The sequence below is a fragment of the Salvelinus namaycush genome, chromosome 40 (assembly GCF_016432855.1).
Source record: "Salvelinus namaycush isolate Seneca chromosome 40, SaNama_1.0, whole genome shotgun sequence".
NCBI classification, from domain to species: Eukaryota; Metazoa; Chordata; class Actinopteri; order Salmoniformes; family Salmonidae; genus Salvelinus; species Salvelinus namaycush.
In genome coordinates, this window is record NC_052346.1 from 18,428,270 (window position 1) to 18,454,183 (window position 25,914).

Below are 25,914 nucleotides of genomic sequence, written 5' to 3' on the forward strand. Positions count from 1 at the left end.
TGAGTTACAGTTCCTATCAGGTAAACAGTCAATTGAAATAAATTGGGCCCTAATCTGGATTTCACATGGCTGGAATACAGATGTGTCTAGTCAGATACCTCCAAAATAAATTAAAGGTAGGGGCGTGGATCAGAATACCAGTCAGTATCTGGTGTGACCACTATTTGTCTCATGCAGCACGACACCGCTCCTTCACATAGAGTTGGTTGTAGAATGTTGTCCCACTTCAATGGCTGTGTGAAGTTTCTGGCTATTGGCGTGAACTGGAACACGCTGTCGTACACATCTGAAACCTGTTGAATGGGTGACATGTCTGAGTATCCGGGCCATGGAAGAACTGACATTCTCAGCTTCCAGGAATTGCTTCCAGATCCTTGTGACATGGGGCAGTGTGATATCATGCTGAAACAGGTGATGGCAATGGACCTCATCACAGTGTATTTTTGCTTTCAAATTACCATTGATAAAATGCATTTGAGTTTGTCTGTAGCTTATGCCTGCCCATACCATAACCCCAAAGCCACCATGGGGCACTCTTCACACTGAACAGAGTCGCCATCAAAGATGAACATGTGAACATTGAAGTCGGTTACGACGCTGAACTGCAGTCAGGTCAAGACCCCGATGAGGACGACGAGCACGCAGATACATTTTGTGGAGAGATTCTTTTGTGCAAACCCGCAGTTTCATTCGGTGGCTGGTCTCAGACGATCTGCAGGTGAAGAAGCCGGTTATGGAAGTCTTGGGCTGGCGTGGTTACACTTCTGTGGCGCTGGAGGTGGCTTATGGTAGAGAAATTAGCATTCAATTATTTGGCAATGCTCTGGTGGATATTCCTACAGTTAGAATGCCAATTGCACGCTCTAGCATTGTCTGACAAAACTGCACATTTATGAATAAAACATGAATTAATGCCCTTGCTATTGTCCCCAGCACAAGGTGCATCTGTGTAATGATCATGCTGTTTAGTCAGCTTCTTGGTATGGCACAAATGTCAGGTGGATGGATTAGCTTGGCGAAAGATAAATCCCCAATGACAGGGATATAAACAAATGTGTGCACGAAATCAGAGCTTTTTGTGAGTATGGAACATTTCTGCTAACTTTAATTTAATGGGACCAACACTTTACGTGTTACATTTATATTTTGTTCACTATATCTAGTGAATAAGGGAAGTTGCATAGAACTATGACTGCTAGGTTTCCAGGACCATTAAACCTAAATGACAGGACAATAACATGAATCATGATCTGTAGTTGAAAATAATTCTACATTTCAGCCTAAATACACTCAACCATGAGAGCCAGTAGTGCAGACGGACGTTGTGTTATCTGACGTAAGACAATGGAGTAAAAATGAGCTTCCACCACATTGTGTTCACCTGTCAAGGCTTTTCCAGTGAAGGGGACTAGAGGACAGATTTTTAAGCAATTGAGGCAACCAAACAAATTTAAATCTTGCTTGTTCGAACTACTATTATGTACTTTACCTTATACTAAATGGGCAATCTGTAATTGGTACGTTCATTTCTGAACTTAATAATTAATGGCTGTATATATAATTCAAAAGACTAACTTATTGCACTATGAGTTTAGTTCAACTGCCGTACCCCATCAGAACCCCAAATATAAGCTTGTTTTACTCCATTGTTTTTAAATGTGTAATTGTGAACTAACACTGTATACTATAGCCTCAAAACATGGCTAAAACTATCATGTTGATGTCATGGATGGATGGTCAGTCGTGCCATGCCTTCATAGCGGTCACCTTTCTCCAGCCCCATGCCTCAGCTGTTTACCAAATATATGTCGAGTTTCTGCTTTGTTGTTTGAACTATAGTGACTTTCTAATAAAATAGCCTCCTCCCCTTATCAGTCGTCACTAGATACCACAAACATAAAGTTATCAACCCCGCCTATTTCTGCAATTTATCTTTTTAAATTGTGGTTTTAAATATAATATTTACCCTAATATTAACCACACAGCTAACCTTATGTCAAACCTTAAATTAAGACCAAAAGACACATTTTATTTTTCAATAATGTTTTGGATATAGTCCATTTTGACTTTGTGGCTGTGGTAACTAGTGGAAACCCCTTATTTATCATATGCTGTTTAGTTTCACTTTCTCTTAGTTTAGCGATTGGGATAGAAGACTTCAAACCACAACAGAAAATAATCCCACAGCTGCAGGGTAAATCTACTTTCCTCATTTCCTTTCATTGACAATTCATGTTCAATATGAATACCATAACTATCATTTACAGTTGGATGGGTGTCATGAAAGGTTTTGTGATCATTTAATATTCTATGTTTACAACAGAAATAAAACAGTGCAGATGGTTAAGTGGAAACTGGTAGTGCAGAATTTAATGGAATGTTTTTTTAGATTAGTAATTCTATGAATATAGAATAGAACAGAGGCAGTAAGTTCATTTACAATAACACATTACTTTCACTTTCTAATTCCAAGAAGTCATGTTGTCCAGTGGAAGGCCTGAGGTGGTAAAGTACTCTAGAGCTGGATATTGTGAAAGACTAGAGCAAAAAAGTACATGTTTAGAATGTGAAATCGCCTCATGCTGCTGTACGCAGTTTGCACGGTAGAGAAAGATAGTTTATCTTCATGGTTTGTACCCTGGTTGTAGTTTTACTATCCTAAATGTATCTATCTACACTAATAAGCACCTTTGTCTGTTCATTCACTTTCTATACATCCATGTTGGAACACAGAGGTAATTTAAAACAGGGCTCTTTTGTGGAATTTCACATTTTGATTAAGAGGTGCACTATAAATGCTGGCTGAACAATGAAGCAAATATCCATTGTGCAAATTAATAAAAATAATTTATACTTTAGTCAATGATTATTTTGACCTTCGTCTTTCATGTCTGTTTAAAATCAGTGGCACACAAGATGAAATACTACACAGTTGCGACTGGCAATACTTTGGATTCTCATATTCAGTTTATGAGACAATTCAACAACACCACAAGATGTTTTATGGAAGTCAAGTCGCCAGTGGAGAGTGATGTCATCATGGCTTTCTGTCCCATCGTCTCCCGCGCCGGGACTGATATTGAAGCAGCACTGCAACAGATTCCAAGTACAGTAACTCATCCCAAATATGACTTCCCAAGCAACGTTATTTCCTTTGATACCAGATATTCTCTTTCCACACCAGATTTACTCAAATGTACCAACGGAATAAATGACATTACTAAATAGTTTATTTGAGAGGCTTATTGGTTTATTTTGACGTATTCCCTCATTCTCTTGACAGCTGGTAAAGATGTCATTCTGGTAGTGCTGCATCACACCTTCAACCCAGACTACACTGTACCTGACATCAGCAGACTAGTGACCAGAAGTGATGTAATACTCACAGTGGACTGTCTGTTCCATGAGAGCCAGGGAGGACTACTGGACTGTCCTCACAATGATGCAGCAGTCAGCGTGATTCTGAGGAAGCTGAACCTACAGCCAAAGGTAGCTAACCCTAATTCAAGGTTCAGGGAGGACCACTCTCCCCATTCTCCCTGCAACAGCCTCTGCTGTATGGTTACAACCATGTTCAATAACTGTCAATCAATAACTTTAAATAGCACAAAATGCAAAACCATATAGTTAACCAAAGTATTTTATTACACAGGGTCTGATAGTGTAAGAGAAAATAAATGGTTGTAGTATGAGTCAAATATTAGTATTGTAATGAGTGTTTTCTATAGATTGGAGCTGAAGAATGAATCAGAATCCCTGACCAGAGTCACTTTGTTACTGAACTCTATAGCGGTCACACAGATTGTGATTGGGGTTTTGTATCAATGAGTCATCATTTTGAGTACAGCATCTCTCAGTATTTAATGTACTGTATAATCTTTCTTTTTCTCTTCAAACAGACCAGACATCTTGGCATTCCAGCTGTGATTCTGAGCTGTGTTGTGTTAGTCTTGTGGCACATTTCAGGGTAAGCTGTTGTAACTTTTCAAGGGATACAGTCATATGAAAAAGTTTGGGCACCCCTCTGAGGCTGCATAATAATTTACTCTGTCGTCACAGAAAATGATCACAGTGGCATGCCATTCATTTTCTAATAAAAGCTGAGTACTGGGGTATTGTCCAGACAAAGATTTTTAGTGTAGCAATATTAAGTTGTATGAAATTAAATCAGATGTGAAAAATAGGCTATGCAAAAATGTGGGCACCCTTGTCATTCTGTTGATTTGAATACCTGTAACTACTTAGCACTGATTAATTGGAACACACAATTGGTTTGGTGAGCTCATTAAGCCTTGAACTTCATAGACAAGTGCATCCAATCATGAGAAAAGGTATTTAAGGTGGCCAATTGCAAGTTGTTGTTCTCTTTGACTCTCCTCTGAAGAGTGGCAACATGGGGGCCTCAAAACAACTCTCAAATGACCTGAAAACAAAGATTGTTCAACATTATGGTTTAGAGGAAGGCTACAAAAAGCTATCGCAGAGATGTAAGCTGTCAGTGTCCACTGTGAGGAACATAGTGAGGAAATGGAAGACCACAGGCACAGTTCTTGTTAAGGCCAGAAGTGGCAGGCCAAGTAAAATATCGGAGAGGCAAAGGCGAAGGATGGTGAGAATGGTCAAAAACAGCCCACAGACCACCTCCAAAGACCTACAACATCATCTTGCTGCAGATGGTGTCACTGTGCATCGTTCAACAATTCAGCGCACTTTGCACAAAGAGAAGCTGTATGGGAGAGTGATGCGGAAGAAGCCTTTTCTGCACACACGCCACAAACAGAGTCGCTTGAGGTATGCAAACGCACATTTGGACAAGCCAGCTTCATTTTGGAATAAGGTGCTGTGGACTGATGAAACAAAGATTGAGGTATTTGGTCATAACAAGGGACGTTATGCATGGCGGCAAAAGAACACAGCGTTCCAAGAAAAACACTTGCTACCCACAGTCAAATTTGGTGGGGGTTCCATCATGCTGTGGGGCTGTGTGGCCAGTGCCGGTACTGGGAATCTTGTTAAAGTTGAGGGTCGCATGGATTCCACTCAATATCAGCAGATTCTTGGGAATAATGTTGAAGAATCAGTCACAAAGTTGAAGTTACGCCGGAGCTGGATATTTCAACAAGACAACGACCCAAAACACTGCTCAAAATCTACCCGGGCATTTATGCAGAGGAACAAGTACAATGTTCTGGAATGGCCATCCCAGTCCCCAGACCTGAATATCATTGAGAATCTGTGGGATGATTTGAAGCGGGCTGTCCATGCTCGGCAACCATCAAACCTAACTGAACTGGAGATGTTTTGTAAGGAGGAATGGTCCAAAATACCTTCATCCAGAATCCAGACACTCATTAGAGGCTATGGGAAGCGTCTAGAGGCTGTTATTTTAGCAAAAGGAGGCTCTACTAAATATTGATGTGATTTTTCTATTGGGGTGCCTAAATTTATGCACCTGTCTAATTATGTTTTGATGCATATTGCACATTTTCTGTTAATCCAATAAACCTCATTTCACAACTGAAATATTACTGTGTCCATCACTTATTTGATAGATAAAAATGAAATTGCTGATCCAAACACCCAATTATTTATAAATGGAAATCATGGAAATTGTCAGGGGTGCCCAAACTTTTTCATACGACTGTATGTTCTGTGTTGGACTGTGATGTTATGCCTTTCATACAGTAGACTCCTGGTATGTCTGCACCCTAACACAAGGCCATTGTGTTCCAGAACTGTTGCTTGTATAAAGAACTGTTGTGTAAACAATATGATTGTATGATCACCTCCCACTATATAAGAAACATCTAACCATTTATTCTTTGAGTTCTTCCCTGTGAAATCAGAGATAGATCTCCCCTGCAGCTGCTTGACTAAAGATGTTTCTATTATATAATGAAATAGTGTCTGCCTTAATCTCTGGATTGAACACTGGTTGTTGTACATGTTTCCTATTCTGAATGTATATATCTAGACTAATAAACCCCTTGTCTGTTCATTCACTTTCTATAGATCCATGTTGGAACACAGAGGTAATTTTCAACAGGGCTCTTTTATTTTATATTTATATGAAGGGGTGCATTATAAAGTAAATGGTTAAACCTACAATACTCTTTTAGCTGGGTGATCTATGAACCAACTATCCATTGTGCCAATTAACAAAAACATGAATACATTTATCAATGACCTTTTTGACCTTCCTCTTTCTTGTCTGTTCAAAATCAGTGCCACCCAAGTTGAAATACTACACAGTTGAGACTGGCAATACTTTGGATTCTCATATTCAGTTTATGAGTCAACTCAACAACACCACAAGATGTTTTACGGAAGTGAAGTCGCCAGTGGAGAGTGATGTCATCATGGCTTTCTGTCCCATCGTCTCCCGCGCCGGGACTGATATTGAAGCAGCACTGCAACAGATTCCAAGTACAGTAATTTATCCTCATGGTTGAGGAGTAACGGATTACATACAAAAAAACTGTAACTGTAATCCGTTACGTTACCAGCAACAATATTGTAATCAGATTACAGATACGTTTGAAAAACTAGATGATTACTTTTAAATTCAGAAAGGATGTTTGCGAAAAAAATCTTTGACACTTCTCTGTTTTCTCAATGACATTCAAATCAGCATTGAAAAAAAGTGCACATTTAAATTTGTTCAACGTGAGCGAGTCTGACAATAAATCAGAGACCACTATGATGACACACCAAATGTGTTTGATGGATTCAGGGAAAATAGGAGGAATAGGCTTTTGTAGGTTACAGTCCAAGCTATGTCTTCCAATGGTGCGACTGCTGTCGGCATCCAAAGAGGATCCAACATGAATAAAGGCTTGGAGGTAATGATGACAGCAGTGGTATAGTCTACGGCGATACAGATATCCCTTATTATTGATATCTACATAGCGCATTGATTTGAATCACACTGCTGCTCTCTCATTTAGCTATTTGCGCCTTATGGATTGTGGTTGTTGTGGATGGCTGTTCACAAATCTAAATGTGTATTTGAACCCAATAATGGTTCAATTCAAGAAGTTTAAGCTGCCTATCAATCATTGTTTTTGAAACCAGTGGACATCCAGTGACAAATGTGCCCTTGCAACAGCTGCATAGTGGGGATCCCAGCCTATGGAATAAAAGTGAGGCTTTTATTGCTCAATATAATTCATGCTGCAAATTATTATTTTTTATCCATAGGCCAAATGGACACATACTCAAATTCGCACACTTTTGATAGACTTAAATCAAATCAGATCAAATGTTATTGATCACATACACATGGTTAGCAGATGTTATTGCGAGTGTAGCGACGTGCTTGTGTTTATAGTTCTGAAAGTGCATCAATATCTAACAAGTAATTTAACAATTCCACAACAACTACCAAATACACACAAATCTAAGTAAAGGGATGGAATTATTATTATTATTTTTGTTTTTACATTTTCACCTTTATTTAACCAGGTAGGCCAGTTGAGAACAAATTCTCATTTACAATTGCGACCTGGCCAAGATAAAGCAAAGCAGTGCGATAAAATCAAACAACACAGAGTTACACATAAACAAACGTACAGTCAATAACACAATAGAAAAATCTATGTACAGTGTTTGCAATTGTAGAAGAGTAGGGAGGTAGGCAATAAATAGGCCATGGAGGCGAAATAATTGCAATTTAGCATTAACACTGGAGTGATGGATATGCAGATGATGATGTGCAAGTAGAGATACTGGGGTGCAAAAGAGCAAGAGGGTAAGTAATAATATGGGAGTGAGGTAGTTGGGTGTGCTATTTACAGATTGGTTATGTACAGGTACAGTGATCGGTGAGCTGCTCTGACAGCTGATGCTTAAAGTTAGAGAGGGAGATATAAGACTCCAGCTTCAGCTTCAGAATTTTTTGCAATTAGTTCCAGTCATTGGCAGCAGAGAACTGGAAGGAAAGGCGGCCAAAGGAAGTGTTGGCTTTGGGGATGACCAGTGAAATATACCTGCTGAAGCGCGTGCTACGGGTGGGTGTTGCTATGGTGAACAGTGTGCTGAGATAAGGCAGGGCTTTACCTAGCAAAGACTTATAGATGACCTGGAGCCAGTGGATTTGGCGACAAATATAAAGTGAGGGCCAGCCAACGAGAGCGTACAGGTCACAGTGGTGGGTAGTATATGGGGCTTTAATTACAAAACGGATGGCACTGTGATAGAATATGTACATATAAATAAATGGATGAGCAGTGACCTACCGGCATAGGCAAGATGCAATAGATGGTATAAAATACTGTATATTCTGTACATATGAGATGAGTAATGCAAGATATGTAAACATCATTATTAAAGTGGCACTAATAAAGTGATAGTGATCCATTGTTAGAGTGGCCAATGATTTCAAGACTGAACTTAAAGGGGCAATCTGTAGTTGCTACATTATATATATATATATACATGTATATACACATTGATTCTTGAAGAATATAACTTATAAATGCCTCATGCGCTTAGTTCAACTTTCACTCTCCATGAGAACCCAAAATATAAGAAGAACTCTTTAAACAGCGGCATATTATCAAGATATCAAAGTGTCACCAACAAAAAGGTAAACAATAGGCCTACAGCAAATGCAGCATATGACATTAATTTTTCACATTTAAATAGCACTTTTCAGTAGTGCTCAAAGAATGCAATCCAATGAGCGCAGCATTTATTTTTCAACTCGAATCAATGAGCCCAATCAGTTCTCCATGACAACAAAATCATAAACAACAGAGTAGGGCTGGCTAATAAGTCCTTAATTTTGGGGTTATGCTCATGTAAAACAATTTGGCTAATTTACACTTCCATATTTCCAAGTCCTATTCTTGAAGATCAAGGGGTATAACATTTATTGACTGGAATTCTGATAGATTTAGGTTTTAAATGTAAAGATATAATTGAATCGTATTATTATATGTAGTAGAAAGCGATGGGTTAGAAGAAGCCTACATAACCAACCCATAAGTAAGTAAAATGTAACATCCAAATATGGCCAGCTTTGTAAACTTTAACATTGATTTTTCCTGCAATAGATGTCGTTCAATTGGTAATATGCATTTTTGTCTTCTTCTAATGCCTCATAAGGAGAAAGTAATCTAAAAGTAACTGAATGTAATCAGGTTACATTACTGAGTTTGGGTAATCCAAAAGTTACGTTACTGATTAAAATTCTGGACAGGTAACTGTAACAGATTACATTTACAAAGTAACCTACCCAACCCTGTTTATCCCAAATATGACTTCCCAAGTAACGTTATTTCCTTCTATACCAGGTATACTTTTTCTACATCAGTTGTATTCAAAATGTACCAACAGCCTAAATTACATTACTAAATTGTTTATTTGAGAGGCTTATTGGTTAATTTAGCCATATTCCCTTATTCTCTTGACAGTTGGTAAGGATGTCCTTCTGGTAGTGCTGCATCACACCTTCAACCCAGACTACACTGTACCTGACAGCAGCAGACTAGTGACCAGAAGTGATGTAATACTCACAGTGGACTGTCTGTTTCATGAGAGCCAGAGAGGACTACTGGAGTGTCCTCGCAATGATGCAGCGGTCAGCATGGTTCTGAAGAGGCTGAATGTACAGCCAAAGGTAGCTAACCCTAAGGTTAAACTTTTACCCTAATCTTAACCACACTGCTAACCTTATGCCTAACCTTAAATTAAGACCAAAAAACTAATTTTAGATTTGATTAATTTTTACGATGTAGCAAATGTTGACTTTGTGGCTGTGGAGACCCTTGTTTATCTCATGCTGTTTAGTTTCACGTTCTCTTAGTTTAGCCATTGGTAAATGGAAAGGGGTCAGTTGTACAACTGAATGCATTCAACTGAAATGTGTCTTGCACATTTAACCCAACCCCTCTGAAACAGAGAGGTGCAGGGGGCCCAACGCTCCTACCCTCCAGGCCACCTGCCGCCCCCCGGAACAGATCACATCAAACCACAACTTCAGTACAGTCAACAGAAAATAATCCCCTAGCTGAAGAGTAAGTCTACTTTCCTCATTTTATTTAATTGACAATTCATGTTCAATATGAATACCATAACTATCATGAACAGTTGGGTGGGTGTCATGAAAGGTTTTGTGATCATTTAATATTCTATGTCTTCAACAGGAATTAAACGGTAGACATGGTTAAGTGGAAAATGGTAGTGCAGAATTTAATAGAATGTTTTTTAGATGAGTAATTCTATGAATGTAGAATAGAACAGAGGCAGTAAGTACATTTACAATAACACATTGCTTTCACTTTCTAATTCCAATAAATCATGTGGTCCAGTGGAAGGACTGAGGTGGTAAAGTACTCTAGTTTGCCTATCCTGAATGTATCTATCTAGACTAATAAACCCCTTTGTCTGTTCATTCACTTTCTATAGATCCATGTTGGAACACAGAGGTAATTTTCAACAGGGTTATTTTGTATAATTTCATATTTATATTAAGGGGTGCACTATAAAGTAAATGGTGAAACCTACAATACTATTATAGCTGACTGAACCATGAACCAAATATCCATTGTGCCAATTACCAAGAACATGAATACTTTTATCAATGACCTTTTTGACCTTCCTCTTGTCTGTTCAAAATCAGTGGCACGCAAATTGAAACAGTACACAGTTGAGACTGGCAATACTTTGGATTCTCATATTCAGTTTATGAGACAACTCAACAACATTACATGTTTTACGTTAGTCGAGTCGCCAGTGGAGAGTGATGTCATCATGACTTTCTGTCCCATCGTCTCCCGCGCCGGGACTGATATTGAAGCAGCACTGCAACAGATTCCAAGTACAGTAATTTATCCTCATGGTTGAGGAGTAACGGATTACATACAAAAAAACTGTAACTGTAATCCGTTACGTTACCAGCAAAAATATTGTAATCAGATTACAGATACGTTTGAAAAACTAGATGATTACTTTTAAATTCAGAAAGGATGTTTGCGAAAAAAAATCTTTGACACTTCTCTGTTTTCTCAATGACATTCAAATCAGCATTGAAAAAAAGTGCACATTTAAATTTGTTCAACGTGAGCGAGTCTGACAATAAATCAGAGACCACTATGATGACACACCAAATGTGTTTGATGGATTGAGGGAAAAGAGGAGGAATAGGCTTTTGTAGGTTACAGTTCAAGCTATGTCTTCCAATGGTGCGACTGCTGTCGGCATCCAAAGAGGATCCAACATGAATAAAGGCTTGGAGGTAATGATGACAGCAGTGGTATAGTCTACGGCGATACAGATATCCCTTATTATTGATATCTACATAGCGCATTGATTTGAATCACACTGCTGCTCTCTCATTTAGCTATTTGCGCCTTATGGATTGTGGTTGTTGTGGATGGCTGTTCACAGATCTAAATGTGTATTTGAACCCAATGATGGTTCAATTCAAGAAGTTTAAGCTGCCTATCAATCATTGTTTTTGAAACCAGTGGACATCCAGTGAAAAATGAGCTCTTGCAACAGCTGCATAGCAGCGGATCCCAGCCTATGGAATAAAATTGAGAAATGTATTGCTCAATATAATTCATGCTGCAAATTATTATTTTTTATCCATAGGCCAAATGGACACATACTCAAACTCGCACACTTTTGATAGACGTAAATCAAATCAGATCAAATGTTATTGATCACATACACATGGTTAGCAGATGTTATTGCGAGTGTAGCGACGTGCTTGTGTTTATAGTTCTGAAAGTGCATCAATATCTAACAAGTAATTTAACACTTCCACAACAACTACCAAATACACACAAATCTAAGTAAAGGGATGGAATTATTATTATTATTTTTGTTTTTACATTTTCACCTTTATTTAACCAGGTAGGCCAGTTGAGAACAAATTCTCATTTACAATTACGACCTGGCCAAGATAAAGCAAAGCAGTGCGATAAAATCAAACAACACAGAGTTACACATAAACAAACGTACAGTCAATAACACAATAGAAAAATCTATGTACAGTGTTTGCAATTGTAGAAGAGTAGGGAGGTAGGCAATAAATAGGCCATGGAGGCGAAATAATTGCAATTTAGCATTAACACTGGAGTGATGGATATGCAGATGATGATGTGCAAGTAGAGATACTGGGGTGCAAAAGAGCAAGAGGGTAAGTAATAATATGGGAGTGAGGTAGTTGGGTGTGCTATTTACAGATTGGTTATGTACAGGTACAGTGATCGGTGAGCTGCTCTGACAGCTGATGCTTAAAGTTAGAGAGGGAGATATAAGACTCCAGCTTCAGCTTCAGAGTTTTTTGCAATTAGTTCCAGTCATTGGCAGCAGAGAACTGGAAGGAAAGGCGGCCAAAGGAAGTGTTGGCTTTGGGGATGACCAGTGAAATATACCTGCTGAAGCGCGTGCTACGGGTGGGTGTTGCTATGGTGAACAGTGTGCTGAGATAAGGCAGGGCTTTACCTAGCAAAGACTTATAGATGACCTGGAGCCAGTGGATTTGGCGACAAATATAAAGTGAGGGCCAGCCAACGAGAGCGTACAGGTCACAGTGGTGGGTAGTATATGGGGCTTTAATTACAAAACGGATGGCACTGTGATAGAATATGTACATATAAATAAATGGATGAGCAGTGACCTACTGGCATAGGCAAGATGCAATAGATGGTATAAAATACATGTATATTCTGTACATATGAGATGAGTAATGCAAGATATGTAAACATCATTATTAAAGTGGCATTAATAAAGTGATAGTGATCCATTGTTAGAGTGGCCAATGATTTCAAGATCTGAACTTAAAGGGGCAATCTGTAGTTGCTACATTATATATATATATATACATGTATATACACATTGATTCTTGAAGAATATAACTTATAAATGCCTCATGCGCTTAGTTCAACTTTCACATCTCCATGAGAACCCAAAATATAAGAAGAACTCTTTAAACAGCGGCATATTATCAAGATATCAAAGTGTCACCAACAAAAAGGTAAACAATAGGCCTACAGCAAATGCAGCATATGACATTAATTTTTCACATTTAAATAGCACTTTTCAGTAGTGCTCAAAGAATGCAATCCAATGAGCGCAGCATTTATTTTTCAACTCGAATCAATGAGCCCAATCAGTTCCTCCATGACAACAAAATCATAAACAACAGAGTAGGGCTGGCTAATAAGTCCTTAATTTTGGGGTTATGCTCATGTAAAACAATTTGGCTAATTTACACTTCCATATTTCCAAGTCCTATTCTTGAAGATCAAGGGGTATAACATTTATTGACTGGAATTCTGATAGATTTAGGTTTTAAATGTAAAGATATAATTGAATCGTATTATTATATGTAGTAGAAAGCGATGGGTTAGAAGAAGCCTACATAACCAACCCATAAGTAAGTAAAATGTAACATCCAAATATGGCCAGCTTTGTAAACTTTAACATTGATTTTTCCTGCAATAGATGTCGTTCAATTGGTAATATGCATTTTTGTCTTCTTCTAATGCCTCATAAGGAGAAAGTAATCTAAAAGTAACTGAATGTAATCAGGTTACATTACTGAGTTTGGGTAATCCAAAAGTTACGTTACTGATTAAAATTCTGGACAGGTAACTGTAACAGATTACATTTACAAAGTAACCTACCCAACCCTGTTTATCCCAAATATGACTTCCCAAGTAACGTTATTTCCTTCTATACCAGGTATACTTTTTCTACATCAGTTGTATTCAAAATGTACCAACAGCCTAAATTACATTACTAAATTGTTTATTTGAGAGGCTTATTGGTTAATTTAGCCATATTCCCTTATTCTCTTGACAGTTGGTAAGGATGTCCTTCTGGTAGTGCTGCATCACACCTTCAACCCAGACTACACTGTACCTGACAGCAGCAGACTAGTGACCAGAAGTGATGTAATACTCACAGTGGACTGTCTGTTTCATGAGAGCCAGAGAGGACTACTGGAGTGTCCTCGCAATGATGCAGCGGTCAGCATGGTTCTGAAGAGGCTGAATGTACAGCCAAAGGTAGCTAACCCTAAGGTTAAACTTTTACCCTAATCTTAACCACACTGCTAACCTTATGCCTAACCTTAAATTAAGACCAAAAAACTAATTTTAGATTTGATTAATTTTTACGATGTAGCAAATGTTGACTTTGTGGCTGTGGAGACCCTTGTTTATCTCATGCTGTTTAGTTTCACGTTCTCTTAGTTTAGCCATTGGTAAATGGAAAGGGGTCAGTTGTACAACTGAATGCATTCAACTGAAATGTGTCTTGCACATTTAACCCAACCCCTCTGAAACAGAGAGGTGCAGGGGGCCCAACGCTCCTACCCTCCAGGCCACCTGCCGCCCCCCGGAACAGATCACATCAAACCACAACTTCAGTACAGTCAACAGAAAATAATCCCCTAGCTGAAGAGTAAGTCTACTTTCCTCATTTTATTTAATTGACAATTCATGTTCAATATGAATACCATAACTATCATGAACAGTTGGGTGGGTGTCATGAAAGGTTTTGTGATCATTTAATATTCTATGTCTTCAACAGGAATTAAACGGTAGACATGGTTAAGTGGAAAATGGTAGTGCAGAATTTAATAGAATGTTTTTTAGATGAGTAATTCTATGAATGTAGAATAGAACAGAGGCATTAAGTACATTTACAATAACACATTGCTTTCACTTTCTAATTCCAATAAATCATGTGGTCCAGTGGAAGGACTGAGGTGGTAAAGTACTCTAGTTTGCCTATCCTGAATGTATCTATCTAGACTAATAAACCCCTTTGTCTGTTCATTCACTTTCTATAGATCCATGTTGGAACACAGAGGTAATTTTCAACAGGGTTATTTTGTATAATTTCATATTTATATTAAGGGGTGCACTATAAAGTAAATGGTGAAACCTACAATACTATTATAGCTGACTGAACCATGAACCAAATATCCATTGTGCCAATTACCAAGAACATGAATACTTTTATCAATGACCTTTTTGACCTTCCTCTTGTCTGTTCAAAATCAGTGGCACGCAAATTGAAACAGTACACAGTTGAGACTGGCAATACTTTGGATTCTCATATTCAGTTTATGAGACAACTCAACAACATTACATGTTTTACGTTAGTCGAGTCGCCAGTGGAGAGTGATGTCATCATGACTTTCTGTCCCATCGTCTCCCGCGCCGGGACTGATATTGAAGCAGCACTGCAACAGATTCCAAGTACAGTAATTTATCCTCATGGTTGAGGAGTAACGGATTACATACAAAAAAACTGTAACTGTAATCCGTTACGTTACCAGCAAAAATATTGTAATCAGATTACAGATACGTTTGAAAAACTAGATGATTACTTTTAAATTCAGAAAGGATGTTTGCGAAAAAAAATCTTTGACACTTCTCTGTTTTCTCAATGACATTCAAATCAGCATTGAAAAAAAGTGCACATTTAAATTTGTTCAACGTGAGCGAGTCTGACAATAAATCAGAGACCACTATGATGACACACCAAATGTGTTTGATGGATTGAGGGAAAAGAGGAGGAATAGGCTTTTGTAGGTTACAGTCAAGCTATGTCTTCCAATGGTGCAACTGCTGTCGGCATCCAAAGAGGATCCAACATGAATAAAGGCTTGGAGGTAATGATGACAGCAGTGGTGATAGTCTACGGCGATACAGATATCCCTTATTATTGATATCTACATAGCGCATTGATTTGAATCACACTGCTGCTCTCTCATTTAGCTATTTGCGCCTTATGGATTGTGGTTGTTGTGGATGGCTGTTCACAGATCTAAATGTGTATTTGAACCCAATGATGGTTCAATTCAAGAAGTTTAAGCTGCCTATCAATCATTGTTTTTGAAACCAGTGGACATCCAGTGAAAAATGAGCTCTTGCAACAGCTGCATAGCACGGATCCCAGCCTATGGAATAAAATTGAGAAATGTATTGCTCAATATAATTCATGCTGCAAATTATTATTTTTTATCCATAGGCCAAATGGACACATACTCAAACTCGCACACTTTTGATAGACGTAAATCAAATCAAATCAAATGTTATTGATCACATACACATGGTTAGCAGATGTTATTGCGAGTGTAGCGACGTGCTTGTGTTTATAGTTCTGAAAGTGCATCAATATCTAACAAGTAATTTAACACTTCCACAACAACTACCAAATACACACAAATCTAAGTAAAGGGATGGAATTATTATTATTATTTTTGTTTTTACATTTTCACCTTTATTTAACCAGGTAGGCCAGTTGAGAACAAATTCTCATTTACAATTACGACCTGGCCAAGATAAAGCAAAGCAGTGCGATAAAATCAAACAACACAGAGTTACACATAAACAAACGTACAGTCAATAACACAATAGAAAAATCTATGTACAGTGTTTGCAATTGTAGAAGAGTAGGGAGGTAGGCAATAAATAGGCCATGGAGGCGAAATAATTGCAATTTAGCATTAACACTGGAGTGATGGATATGCAGATGATGATGTGCAAGTAGAGATACTGGGGTGCAAAAGAGCAAGAGGGTAAGTAATAATATGGGAGTGAGGTAGTTGGGTGTGCTATTTACAGATTGGTTATGTACAGGTACAGTGATCGGTGAGCTGCTCTGACAGCTGATGCTTAAAGTTAGAGAGGGAGATATAAGACTCCAGCTTCAGCTTCAGAGTTTTTTGCAATTAGTTCCAGTCATTGGCAGCAGAGAACTGGAAGGAAAGGCGGCCAAAGGAAGTGTTGGCTTTGGGGATGACCAGTGAAATATACCTGCTGAAGCGCGTGCTACGGGTGGGTGTTGCTATGGTGAACAGTGTGCTGAGATAAGGCAGGGCTTTACCTAGCAAAGACTTATAGATGACCTGGAGCCAGTGGATTTGGCGACAAATATAAAGTGAGGGCCAGCCAACGAGAGCGTACAGGTCACAGTGGTGGGTAGTATATGGGGCTTTAATTACAAAACGGATGGCACTGTGATAGAATATGTACATATAAATAAATGGATGAGCAGTGACCTACTGGCATAGGCAAGATGCAATAGATGGTATAAAATACTGTATATTCTGTACATATGAGATGAGTAATGCAAGATATGTAAACATCATTATTAAAGTGGCATTAATAAAGTGATAGTGATCCATTGTTAGAGTGGCCAATGATTTCAAGACTGAACTTAAAGGGGCAATCTGTAGTTGCTACATTATATATATATATATATACATGTATATACACATTGATTCTTGAAGAATATAACTTATAAATGCCTCATGCGCTTAGTTCAACTTTCACTCTCCATGAGAACCCAAAATATAAGAAGAACTCTTTAAACAGCGGCATATTATCAAGATATCAAAGTGTCACCAACAAAAAGGTAAACAATAGGCCTACAGCAAATGCAGCATATGACATTAATTTTTCACATTTAAATAGCACTTTTCAGTAGTGCTCAAAGAATGCAATCCAATGAGCGCAGCATTTATTTTTCAACTCGAATCAATGAGCCCAATCAGTTCTCCATGACAACAAAATCATAAACAACAGAGTAGGGCTGGCTAATAAGTCCTTAATTTTGGGGTTATGCTCATGTAAAACAATTTGGCTAATTTACACTTCCATATTTCCAAGTCCTATTCTTGAAGATCAAGGGGTATAACATTTATTGACTGGAATTCTGATAGATTTAGGTTTTAAATGTAAAGATATAATTGAATCGTATTATTATATGTAGTAGAAAGCGATGGGTTAGAAGAAGCCTACATAACCAACCCATAAGTAAGTAAAATGTAACATCCAAATATGGCCAGCTTTGTAAACTTTAACATTGATTTTTCCTGCAATAGATGTCGTTCAATTGGTAATATGCATTTTTGTCTTCTTCTAATGCCTCATAAGGAGAAAGTAATCTAAAAGTAACGGAATGTAATCAGGTTACATTACTGAGTTTGGGTAATCCAAAAGTTACGTTACTGATTAAAATTCTGGACAGGTAACTAGTAACTGTAACAGATTACATTTACAAAGTAACCTACCCAACCCTGTTTATCCCAAATATGACTTCCCAAGCAATGTCATTTCCTTCTATACCAGATATTCTTTTTCCCTGTCAGTTGTATTCAAAATGTACCATCGGCATAATTTAAATTATAAAATTGTTTATTTGAGAGTTTTATTGGTTTATTTTGACGTATTCCCTTATTCTCTTGACAGCTGGTAAAGATGTCATTCTGGTAGTGCTGCATCACACCTTCAACCCAGACTACACTGTACCTGACAGCAGCAGACTAGTGACCAGAAGTGATGTAATACTCACAGTGGACTGTCTGTTTCATGAGAGCCAGGGAGGACTACTGGAGTGTCCTCGCAATGATGCAGCGGTCAGCAGGATTCTGAAGAGGCTGAATGTACAGCCAAAGGTAGCTAACCCTAAGGTTAAACTTTTACCCTAATCTTAACCACACTGCTAACCTTATGCCTAACCTTAAATTAAGACCAAAAAATGAATTTTAGATTTGATTAATTTTTACGATGTTGACTTTGTGGCTGTGGAGACCCTTGTTTATCTCATGCTGTTTAGTTTCACTTTCTCTTAGTTTAGCCATTGGTAAATGGAAAGGGATCAGTTGTACAACTGAATGCATTCAACTGAAATGTGTCTTGCACATTTAACCCAACCCCTCTGAAACAGAGAGGTGCAGGGGGCCCAACGCTCCTACCCTCCAGGCCACCTGCCGCCCCCCGGAACAGATCACTTCAAACCACAACTGCAATAGAGTCAACAGAAAATAATCCCATAGCTGAAGAGTAAGCCTACTTTCCTCATTTTATTTAATTGACAATTCATGTTCAATATGAATACCATAACTATCATGAACAGTTGGGTGGGTGTCATGAAAGGTTTTGTGATCATTTAATCTTCTATGTCTTCAACAGGAATTAAACAGTACACATGGTTAAGTGGAAACTGGTAGTGCAGAATTTAATAGAATGTTTTTTAGATGAGTAATTCTATGAATGTAGAATAGAACAGAGGCAGTAAGTACATTTACAATAACACATTACTTTCACTTTCTAATTCCAATAAATCATGTTGTCCAGTGGAAGGACTGAGGTGGTAAAGTACTCTAGAGCTGGATATTGTGAAAGATTAGAGCAAAGAAGTACATGTTTAGAATGTGAAATAGCCTCACACTGCTGTACGCAGTTTGCACTGTAGAGAAAGATAGTTTATCTTCATGGTTTGTACCCTGGTTGTAGTTTGCCTATCCTGAATGTATCTATCTAGACTAATAAACCCCTTTGTCTGTTCATTCACTTTCTATAGATCCATGTTGGAACACAGAGGTAATTTTCAACAGGGTTATTTTGTATAATTTCATATTTATATTAAGGGGTGCACTATAAAGTAAATGGTGAAACCTACAATACTATTATAGCTGACTGAACCATGAACCAAATATCCATTGTGCCAATTACCAAGAACATGAATACTTTTATCAATGACCTTTTTGACCTTCCTCTTGTCTGTTCAAAATCAGTGGCACGCAAATTGAAACAGTACACAGTTGAGACTGGCAATACTTTGGATTCTCATATTCAGTTTATGAGACAACTCAACAACATTACATGTTTTACGTTAGTCGAGTCGCCAGTGGAGAGTGATGTCATCATGACTTTCTGTCCCATCGTCTCCCGCGCCGGGACTGATATTGAAGCAGCACTGCAACAGATTCCAAGTACAGTAATTTATCCTCATGGTTGAGGAGTAACGGATTACATACAAAAAAACTGTAACTGTAATCCGTTACGTTACCAGCAAAAATATTGTAATCAGATTACAGATACGTTTGAAAAACTAGATGATTACTTTTAAATTCAGAAAGGATGTTTGCGAAAAAAAATCTTTGACACTTCTCTGTTTTCTCAATGACATTCAAATCAGCATTGAAAAAAAGTGCACATTTAAATTTGTTCAACGTGAGCGAGTCTGACAATAAATCAGAGACCACTATGATGACACACCAAATGTGTTTGATGGATTGAGGGAAAAGAGGAGGAATAGGCTTTTGTAGGTTACAGTCCAAGCTATGTCTTCCAATGGTGCAACTGCTGTCGGCATCCAAAGAGGATCCAACATGAATAAAGGCTTGGAGGTAATGATGACAGCAGTGGTGTAGTCTACGGCGATACAGATATCCCTTATTATTGATATCTACATAGCGCATTGATTTGAATCACACTGCTGCTCTCTCATTTAGCTATTTGCGCCTTATGGATTGTGGTTGTTGTGGATGGCTGTTCACAGATCTAAATGTGTATTTGAACCCAATGATGGTTCAATTCAAGAAGTTTAAGCTGCCTATCAATCATTGTTTTTGAAACCAGTGGACATCCAGTGAAAAATGAGCTCTTGCAACAGCTGCATAGCACGGATCCCAGCCTATGGAATAAAATTGAGAAATGTATTGCTCAATATAATTCATGCTGCAAATTATTATTTTTTATCCATAGGCCAAATGGACACATACTCAAACTCGCACACTTTTGATAGACGTAAATCAAATCAAATCAAATGTTATTGATCACATACACATGGTTAGCAGATGTTATTGCGAGTGTAGCGACGTGCTTGTGTTTATAGTTCTGAAAGTGCATCAATATCTAACAAGTAATTTAACACTTCCACAACAACTACCAAATACACACAAATCTAAGTAAAGGGATGGAATTATTATTATTATTTTTGTTTTTACATTTTCACCTTTATTTAACCAGGTAGGCCAGTTGAGAACAAATTCTCATTTACAATTACGACCTGGCCAAGATAAAGCAAAGCAGTGCGATAAAATCAAACAACACAGAGTTACACATAAACAAACGTACAGTCAATAACACAATAGAAAAATCTATGTACAGTGTTTGCAATTGTAGAAGAGTAGGGAGGTAGGCAATAAATAGGCCATGGAGGCGAAATAATTGCAATTTAGCATTAACACTGGAGTGATGGATATGCAGATGATGATGTGCAAGTAGAGATACTGGGGTGCAAAAGAGCAAGAGGGTAAGTAATAATATGGGAGTGAGGTAGTTGGGTGTGCTATTTACAGATTGGTTATGTACAGGTACAGTGATCGGTGAGCTGCTCTGACAGCTGATGCTTAAAGTTAGAGAGGGAGATATAAGACTCCAGCTTCAGCTTCAGAGTTTTTTGCAATTAGTTCCAGTCATTGGCAGCAGAGAACTGGAAGGAAAGGCGGCCAAAGGAAGTGTTGGCTTTGGGGATGACCAGTGAAATATACCTGCTGAAGCGCGTGCTACGGGTGGGTGTTGCTATGGTGAACAGTGTGCTGAGATAAGGCAGGGCTTTACCTAGCAAAGACTTATAGATGACCTGGAGCCAGTGGATTTGGCGACAAATATAAAGTGAGGGCCAGCCAACGAGAGCGTACAGGTCACAGTGGTGGGTAGTATATGGGGCTTTAATTACAAAACGGATGGCACTGTGATAGAATATGTACATATAAATAAATGGATGAGCAGTGACCTACTGGCATAGGCAAGATGCAATAGATGGTATAAAATACTGTATATTCTGTACATATGAGATGAGTAATGCAAGATATGTAAACATCATTATTAAAGTGGCATTAATAAAGTGATAGTGATCCATTGTTAGAGTGGCCAATGATTTCAAGACTGAACTTAAAGGGGCAATCTGTAGTTGCTACATTATATATATATATATATACATGTATATACACATTGATTCTTGAAGAATATAACTTATAAATGCCTCATGCGCTTAGTTCAACTTTCACTCTCCATGAGAACCCAAAATATAAGAAGAACTCTTTAAACAGCGGCATATTATCAAGATATCAAAGTGTCACCAACAAAAAGGTAAACAATAGGCCTACAGCAAATGCAGCATATGACATTAATTTTTCACATTTAAATAGCACTTTTCAGTAGTGCTCAAAGAATGCAATCCAATGAGCGCAGCATTTATTTTTCAACTCGAATCAATGAGCCCAATCAGTTCTCCATGACAACAAAATCATAAACAACAGAGTAGGGCTGGCTAATAAGTCCTTAATTTTGGGGTTATGCTCATGTAAAACAATTTGGCTAATTTACACTTCCATATTTCCAAGTCCTATTCTTGAAGATCAAGGGGTATAACATTTATTGACTGGAATTCTGATAGATTTAGGTTTTAAATGTAAAGATATAATTGAATCGTATTATTATATGTAGTAGAAAGCGATGGGTTAGAAGAAGCCTACATAACCAACCCATAAGTAAGTAAAATGTAACATCCAAATATGGCCAGCTTTGTAAACTTTAACATTGATTTTTCCTGCAATAGATGTCGTTCAATTGGTAATATGCATTTTTGTCTTCTTCTAATGCCTCATAAGGAGAAAGTAATCTAAAAGTAACGGAATGTAATCAGGTTACATTACTGAGTTTGGGTAATCCAAAAGTTACGTTACTGATTAAAATTCTGGACAGGTAACTAGTAACTGTAACAGATTACATTTACAAAGTAACCTACCCAACCCTGTTTATCCCAAATATGACTTCCCAAGCAATGTCATTTCCTTCTATACCAGATATTCTTTTTCCCTGTCAGTTGTATTCAAAATGTACCATCGGCATAATTTAAATTATAAAATTGTTTATTTGAGAGTTTTATTGGTTTATTTTGACGTATTCCCTTATTCTCTTGACAGCTGGTAAAGATGTCATTCTGGTAGTGCTGCATCACACCTTCAACCCAGACTACACTGTACCTGACAGCAGCAGACTAGTGACCAGAAGTGATGTAATACTCACAGTGGACTGTCTGTTTCATGAGAGCCAGGGAGGACTACTGGAGTGTCCTCGCAATGATGCAGCGGTCAGCAGGATTCTGAAGAGGCTGAATGTACAGCCAAAGGTAGCTAACCCTAAGGTTAAACTTTTACCCTAATCTTAACCACACTGCTAACCTTATGCCTAACCTTAAATTAAGACCAAAAAATGAATTTTAGATTTGATTAATTTTTACGATGTTGACTTTGTGGCTGTGGAGACCCTTGTTTATCTCATGCTGTTTAGTTTCACTTTCTCTTAGTTTAGCCATTGGTAAATGGAAAGGGATCAGTTGTACAACTGAATGCATTCAACTGAAATGTGTCTTGCACATTTAACCCAACCCCTCTGAAACAGAGAGGTGCAGGGGGCCCAACGCTCCTACCCTCCAGGCCACCTGCCGCCCCCCGGAACAGATCACTTCAAACCACAACTGCAATAGAGTCAACAGAAAATAATCCCATAGCTGAAGAGTAAGCCTACTTTCCTCATTTTATTTAATTGACAATTCATGTTCAATATGAATACCATAACTATCATGAACAGTTGGGTGGGTGTCATGAAAGGTTTTGTGATCATTTAATCTTCTATGTCTTCAACAGGAATTAAACAGTACACATGGTTAAGTGGAAACTGGTAGTGCAGAATTTAATAGAATGTTTTTTAGATGAGTAATTCTATGAATGTAGAATAGAACAGAGGCAGTAAGTACATTTACAATAACACATTACTTTCACTTTCTAATTCCAATAAATCATGTTGTCCAGTGGAAGGACTGAGGTGGTAAAGTACTCTAGAGCTGGATATTGTGAAAGATTAGAGCAAAGAAGTACATGTTTAGAATGTGAAATAGCCTCACACTGCTGTACGCAGTTTGCACTGTAGAGAAAGATAGTTTATCTTCATGGTTTGTACCCTGGTTGTAGTTTGCCTATCCTGAATGTATCTATCTAGACTAATAAACCCCTTTGTCTGTTCATTCACTTTCTATAGATCCATGTTGGAACACAGAGGTAATTTTCAACAGGGTTATTTTGTATAATTTCATATTTATATTAAGGGGTGCACTATAAAGTAAATGGTGAAACCTACAATACTATTATAGCTGACTGAACCATGAACCAAATATCCATTGTGCCAATTACCAAGAACATGAATACTTTTATCAATGACCTTTTTGACCTTCCTCTTGTCTGTTCAAAATCAGTGGCACGCAAATTGAAACAGTACACAGTTGAGACTGGCAATACTTTGGATTCTCATATTCAGTTTATGAGACAACTCAACAACATTACATGTTTTACGTTAGTCGAGTCGCCAGTGGAGAGTGATGTCATCATGACTTTCTGTCCCATCGTCTCCCGCGCCGGGACTGATATTGAAGCAGCACTGCAACAGATTCCAAGTACAGTAATTTATCCCCATTGTTGAGGAGTAACGGATTACATACAAAAAAACTGTAACTGTAATCCGTTACGTTACCAGCAAAAATATTGTAATCAGATTACAGATACGTTTGAAAAACTAGATGATTACTTTTAAATTCAGAAAGGATGTTTGCGAAAAAAAATCTTTGACACTTCTCTGTTTTCTCAATGACATTCAAATCAGCATTGAAAAAAAGTGCACATTTAAATTTGTTCAACGTGAGCGAGTCTGACAATAAATCAGAGACCACTATGATGACACACCAAATGTGTTTGATGGATTGAGGGAAAAGAGGAGGAATAGGCTTTTGTAGGTTACAGTCCAAGCTATGTCTTCCAATGGTGCGACTGCTGTCGGCATCCAAAGATGATCCAACATGAATAAAGGCTTGGAGGTAATGATGACAGCAGTGGTATAGTCTACGGCGATACAGATATCCCTTATTATTGATATCTACATAGCGCATTGATTTGAATCACACTGCTGCTCTCTCATTTAGCTATTTGCGCCTTATGGATTGTGGTTGTTGTGGATGGCTGTTCACAGATCTAAATGTGTATTTGAACCCAATGATGGTTCAATTCAAGAAGTTTAAGCTGCCTATCAATCATTGTTTTTGAAACCAGTGGACATCCAGTGAAAAATGAGCTCTTGCAACAGCTGCATAGCGCGGATCCCAGCCTATGGAATAAAATTGAGAAATTTATTGCTCAATATAATTCATGCTGCAAATTATTATTTTTTATCCATAGGCCAAATGGACACATACTCAAATTCGCACACTTTTGATAGACTTAAATCAAATCAGATCAAATGTTATTGATCACATACACATGGTTAGCAGATGTTATTGCGAGTGTAGCGACGTGCTTGTGTTTATAGTTCTGAAAGTGCATCAATATCTAACAAGTAATTTAACACTTCCACAACAACTACCAAATACACACAAATCTAAGTAAAGGGATGGAATTATTATTATTATTTTTGTTTTTACATTTTCACCTTTATTTAACCAGGTAGGCCAGTTGAGAACAAATTCTCATTTACAATTACGACCTGGCCAAGATAAAGCAAAGCAGTGCGATAAAATCAAACAACACAGAGTTACACATAAACAAACGTACAGTCAATAACACAATAGAAAAATCTATGTACAGTGTTTGCAATTGTAGAAGAGTAGGGAGGTAGGCAATAAATAGGCCATGGAGGCGAAATAATTGCAATTTAGCATTAACACTGGAGTGATGGATATGCAGATGATGATGTGCAAGTAGAGATACTGGGGTGCAAAAGAGCAAGAGGGTAAGTAATAATATGGGAGTGAGGTAGTTGGGTGTGCTATTTACAGATTGGTTATGTACAGGTACAGTGATCGGTGAGCTGCTCTGACAGCTGATGCTTAAAGTTAGAGAGGGAGATATAAGACTCCAGCTTCAGCTTCAGAGTTTTTTGCAATTAGTTCCAGTCATTGGCAGCAGAGAACTGGAAGGAAAGGCGGCCAAAGGAAGTGTTGGCTTTGGGGATGACCAGTGAAATATACCTGCTGAAGCGCGTGCTACGGGTGGGTGTTGCTATGGTGAACAGTGTGCTGAGATAAGGCAGGGCTTTACCTAGC

At 38.0% G+C, this 25,914-nt stretch overlaps 1 protein-coding gene across 1 annotated transcript in view; it reads left to right on the forward strand.

Annotated features, from left to right (window-relative positions):
* The first annotated feature begins 2,119 nt into the window (after positions 1-2,119).
* Positions 2,120-25,914, forward strand: part of LOC120033307 — a 55,930-nt gene continuing 32,135 nt past the window's right edge. The window contains exons 1-18 of the mRNA XM_038979588.1: positions 2,120-2,194; positions 2,906-3,106; positions 3,284-3,489; positions 3,900-3,967; positions 6,013-6,032; positions 6,226-6,426; positions 9,417-9,622; positions 9,904-10,019; positions 10,411-10,430; positions 13,819-14,024; positions 14,306-14,421; positions 14,813-14,832; positions 18,225-18,430; positions 18,703-18,818; positions 19,339-19,358; positions 22,751-22,956; positions 23,229-23,344; positions 23,865-23,884. Coding sequence (XP_038835516.1) covers positions 2,917-3,106; positions 3,284-3,489; positions 3,900-3,967; positions 6,013-6,032; positions 6,226-6,426; positions 9,417-9,622; positions 9,904-10,019; positions 10,411-10,430; positions 13,819-14,024; positions 14,306-14,421; positions 14,813-14,832; positions 18,225-18,430; positions 18,703-18,818; positions 19,339-19,358; positions 22,751-22,956; positions 23,229-23,344; positions 23,865-23,884 — 2,053 coding nt within the window. The 5' untranslated portion in view covers positions 2,120-2,194; positions 2,906-2,916. The remainder of the gene's footprint in view (positions 2,195-2,905; positions 3,107-3,283; positions 3,490-3,899; positions 3,968-6,012; positions 6,033-6,225; positions 6,427-9,416; positions 9,623-9,903; positions 10,020-10,410; positions 10,431-13,818; positions 14,025-14,305; positions 14,422-14,812; positions 14,833-18,224; positions 18,431-18,702; positions 18,819-19,338; positions 19,359-22,750; positions 22,957-23,228; positions 23,345-23,864; positions 23,885-25,914) is intronic.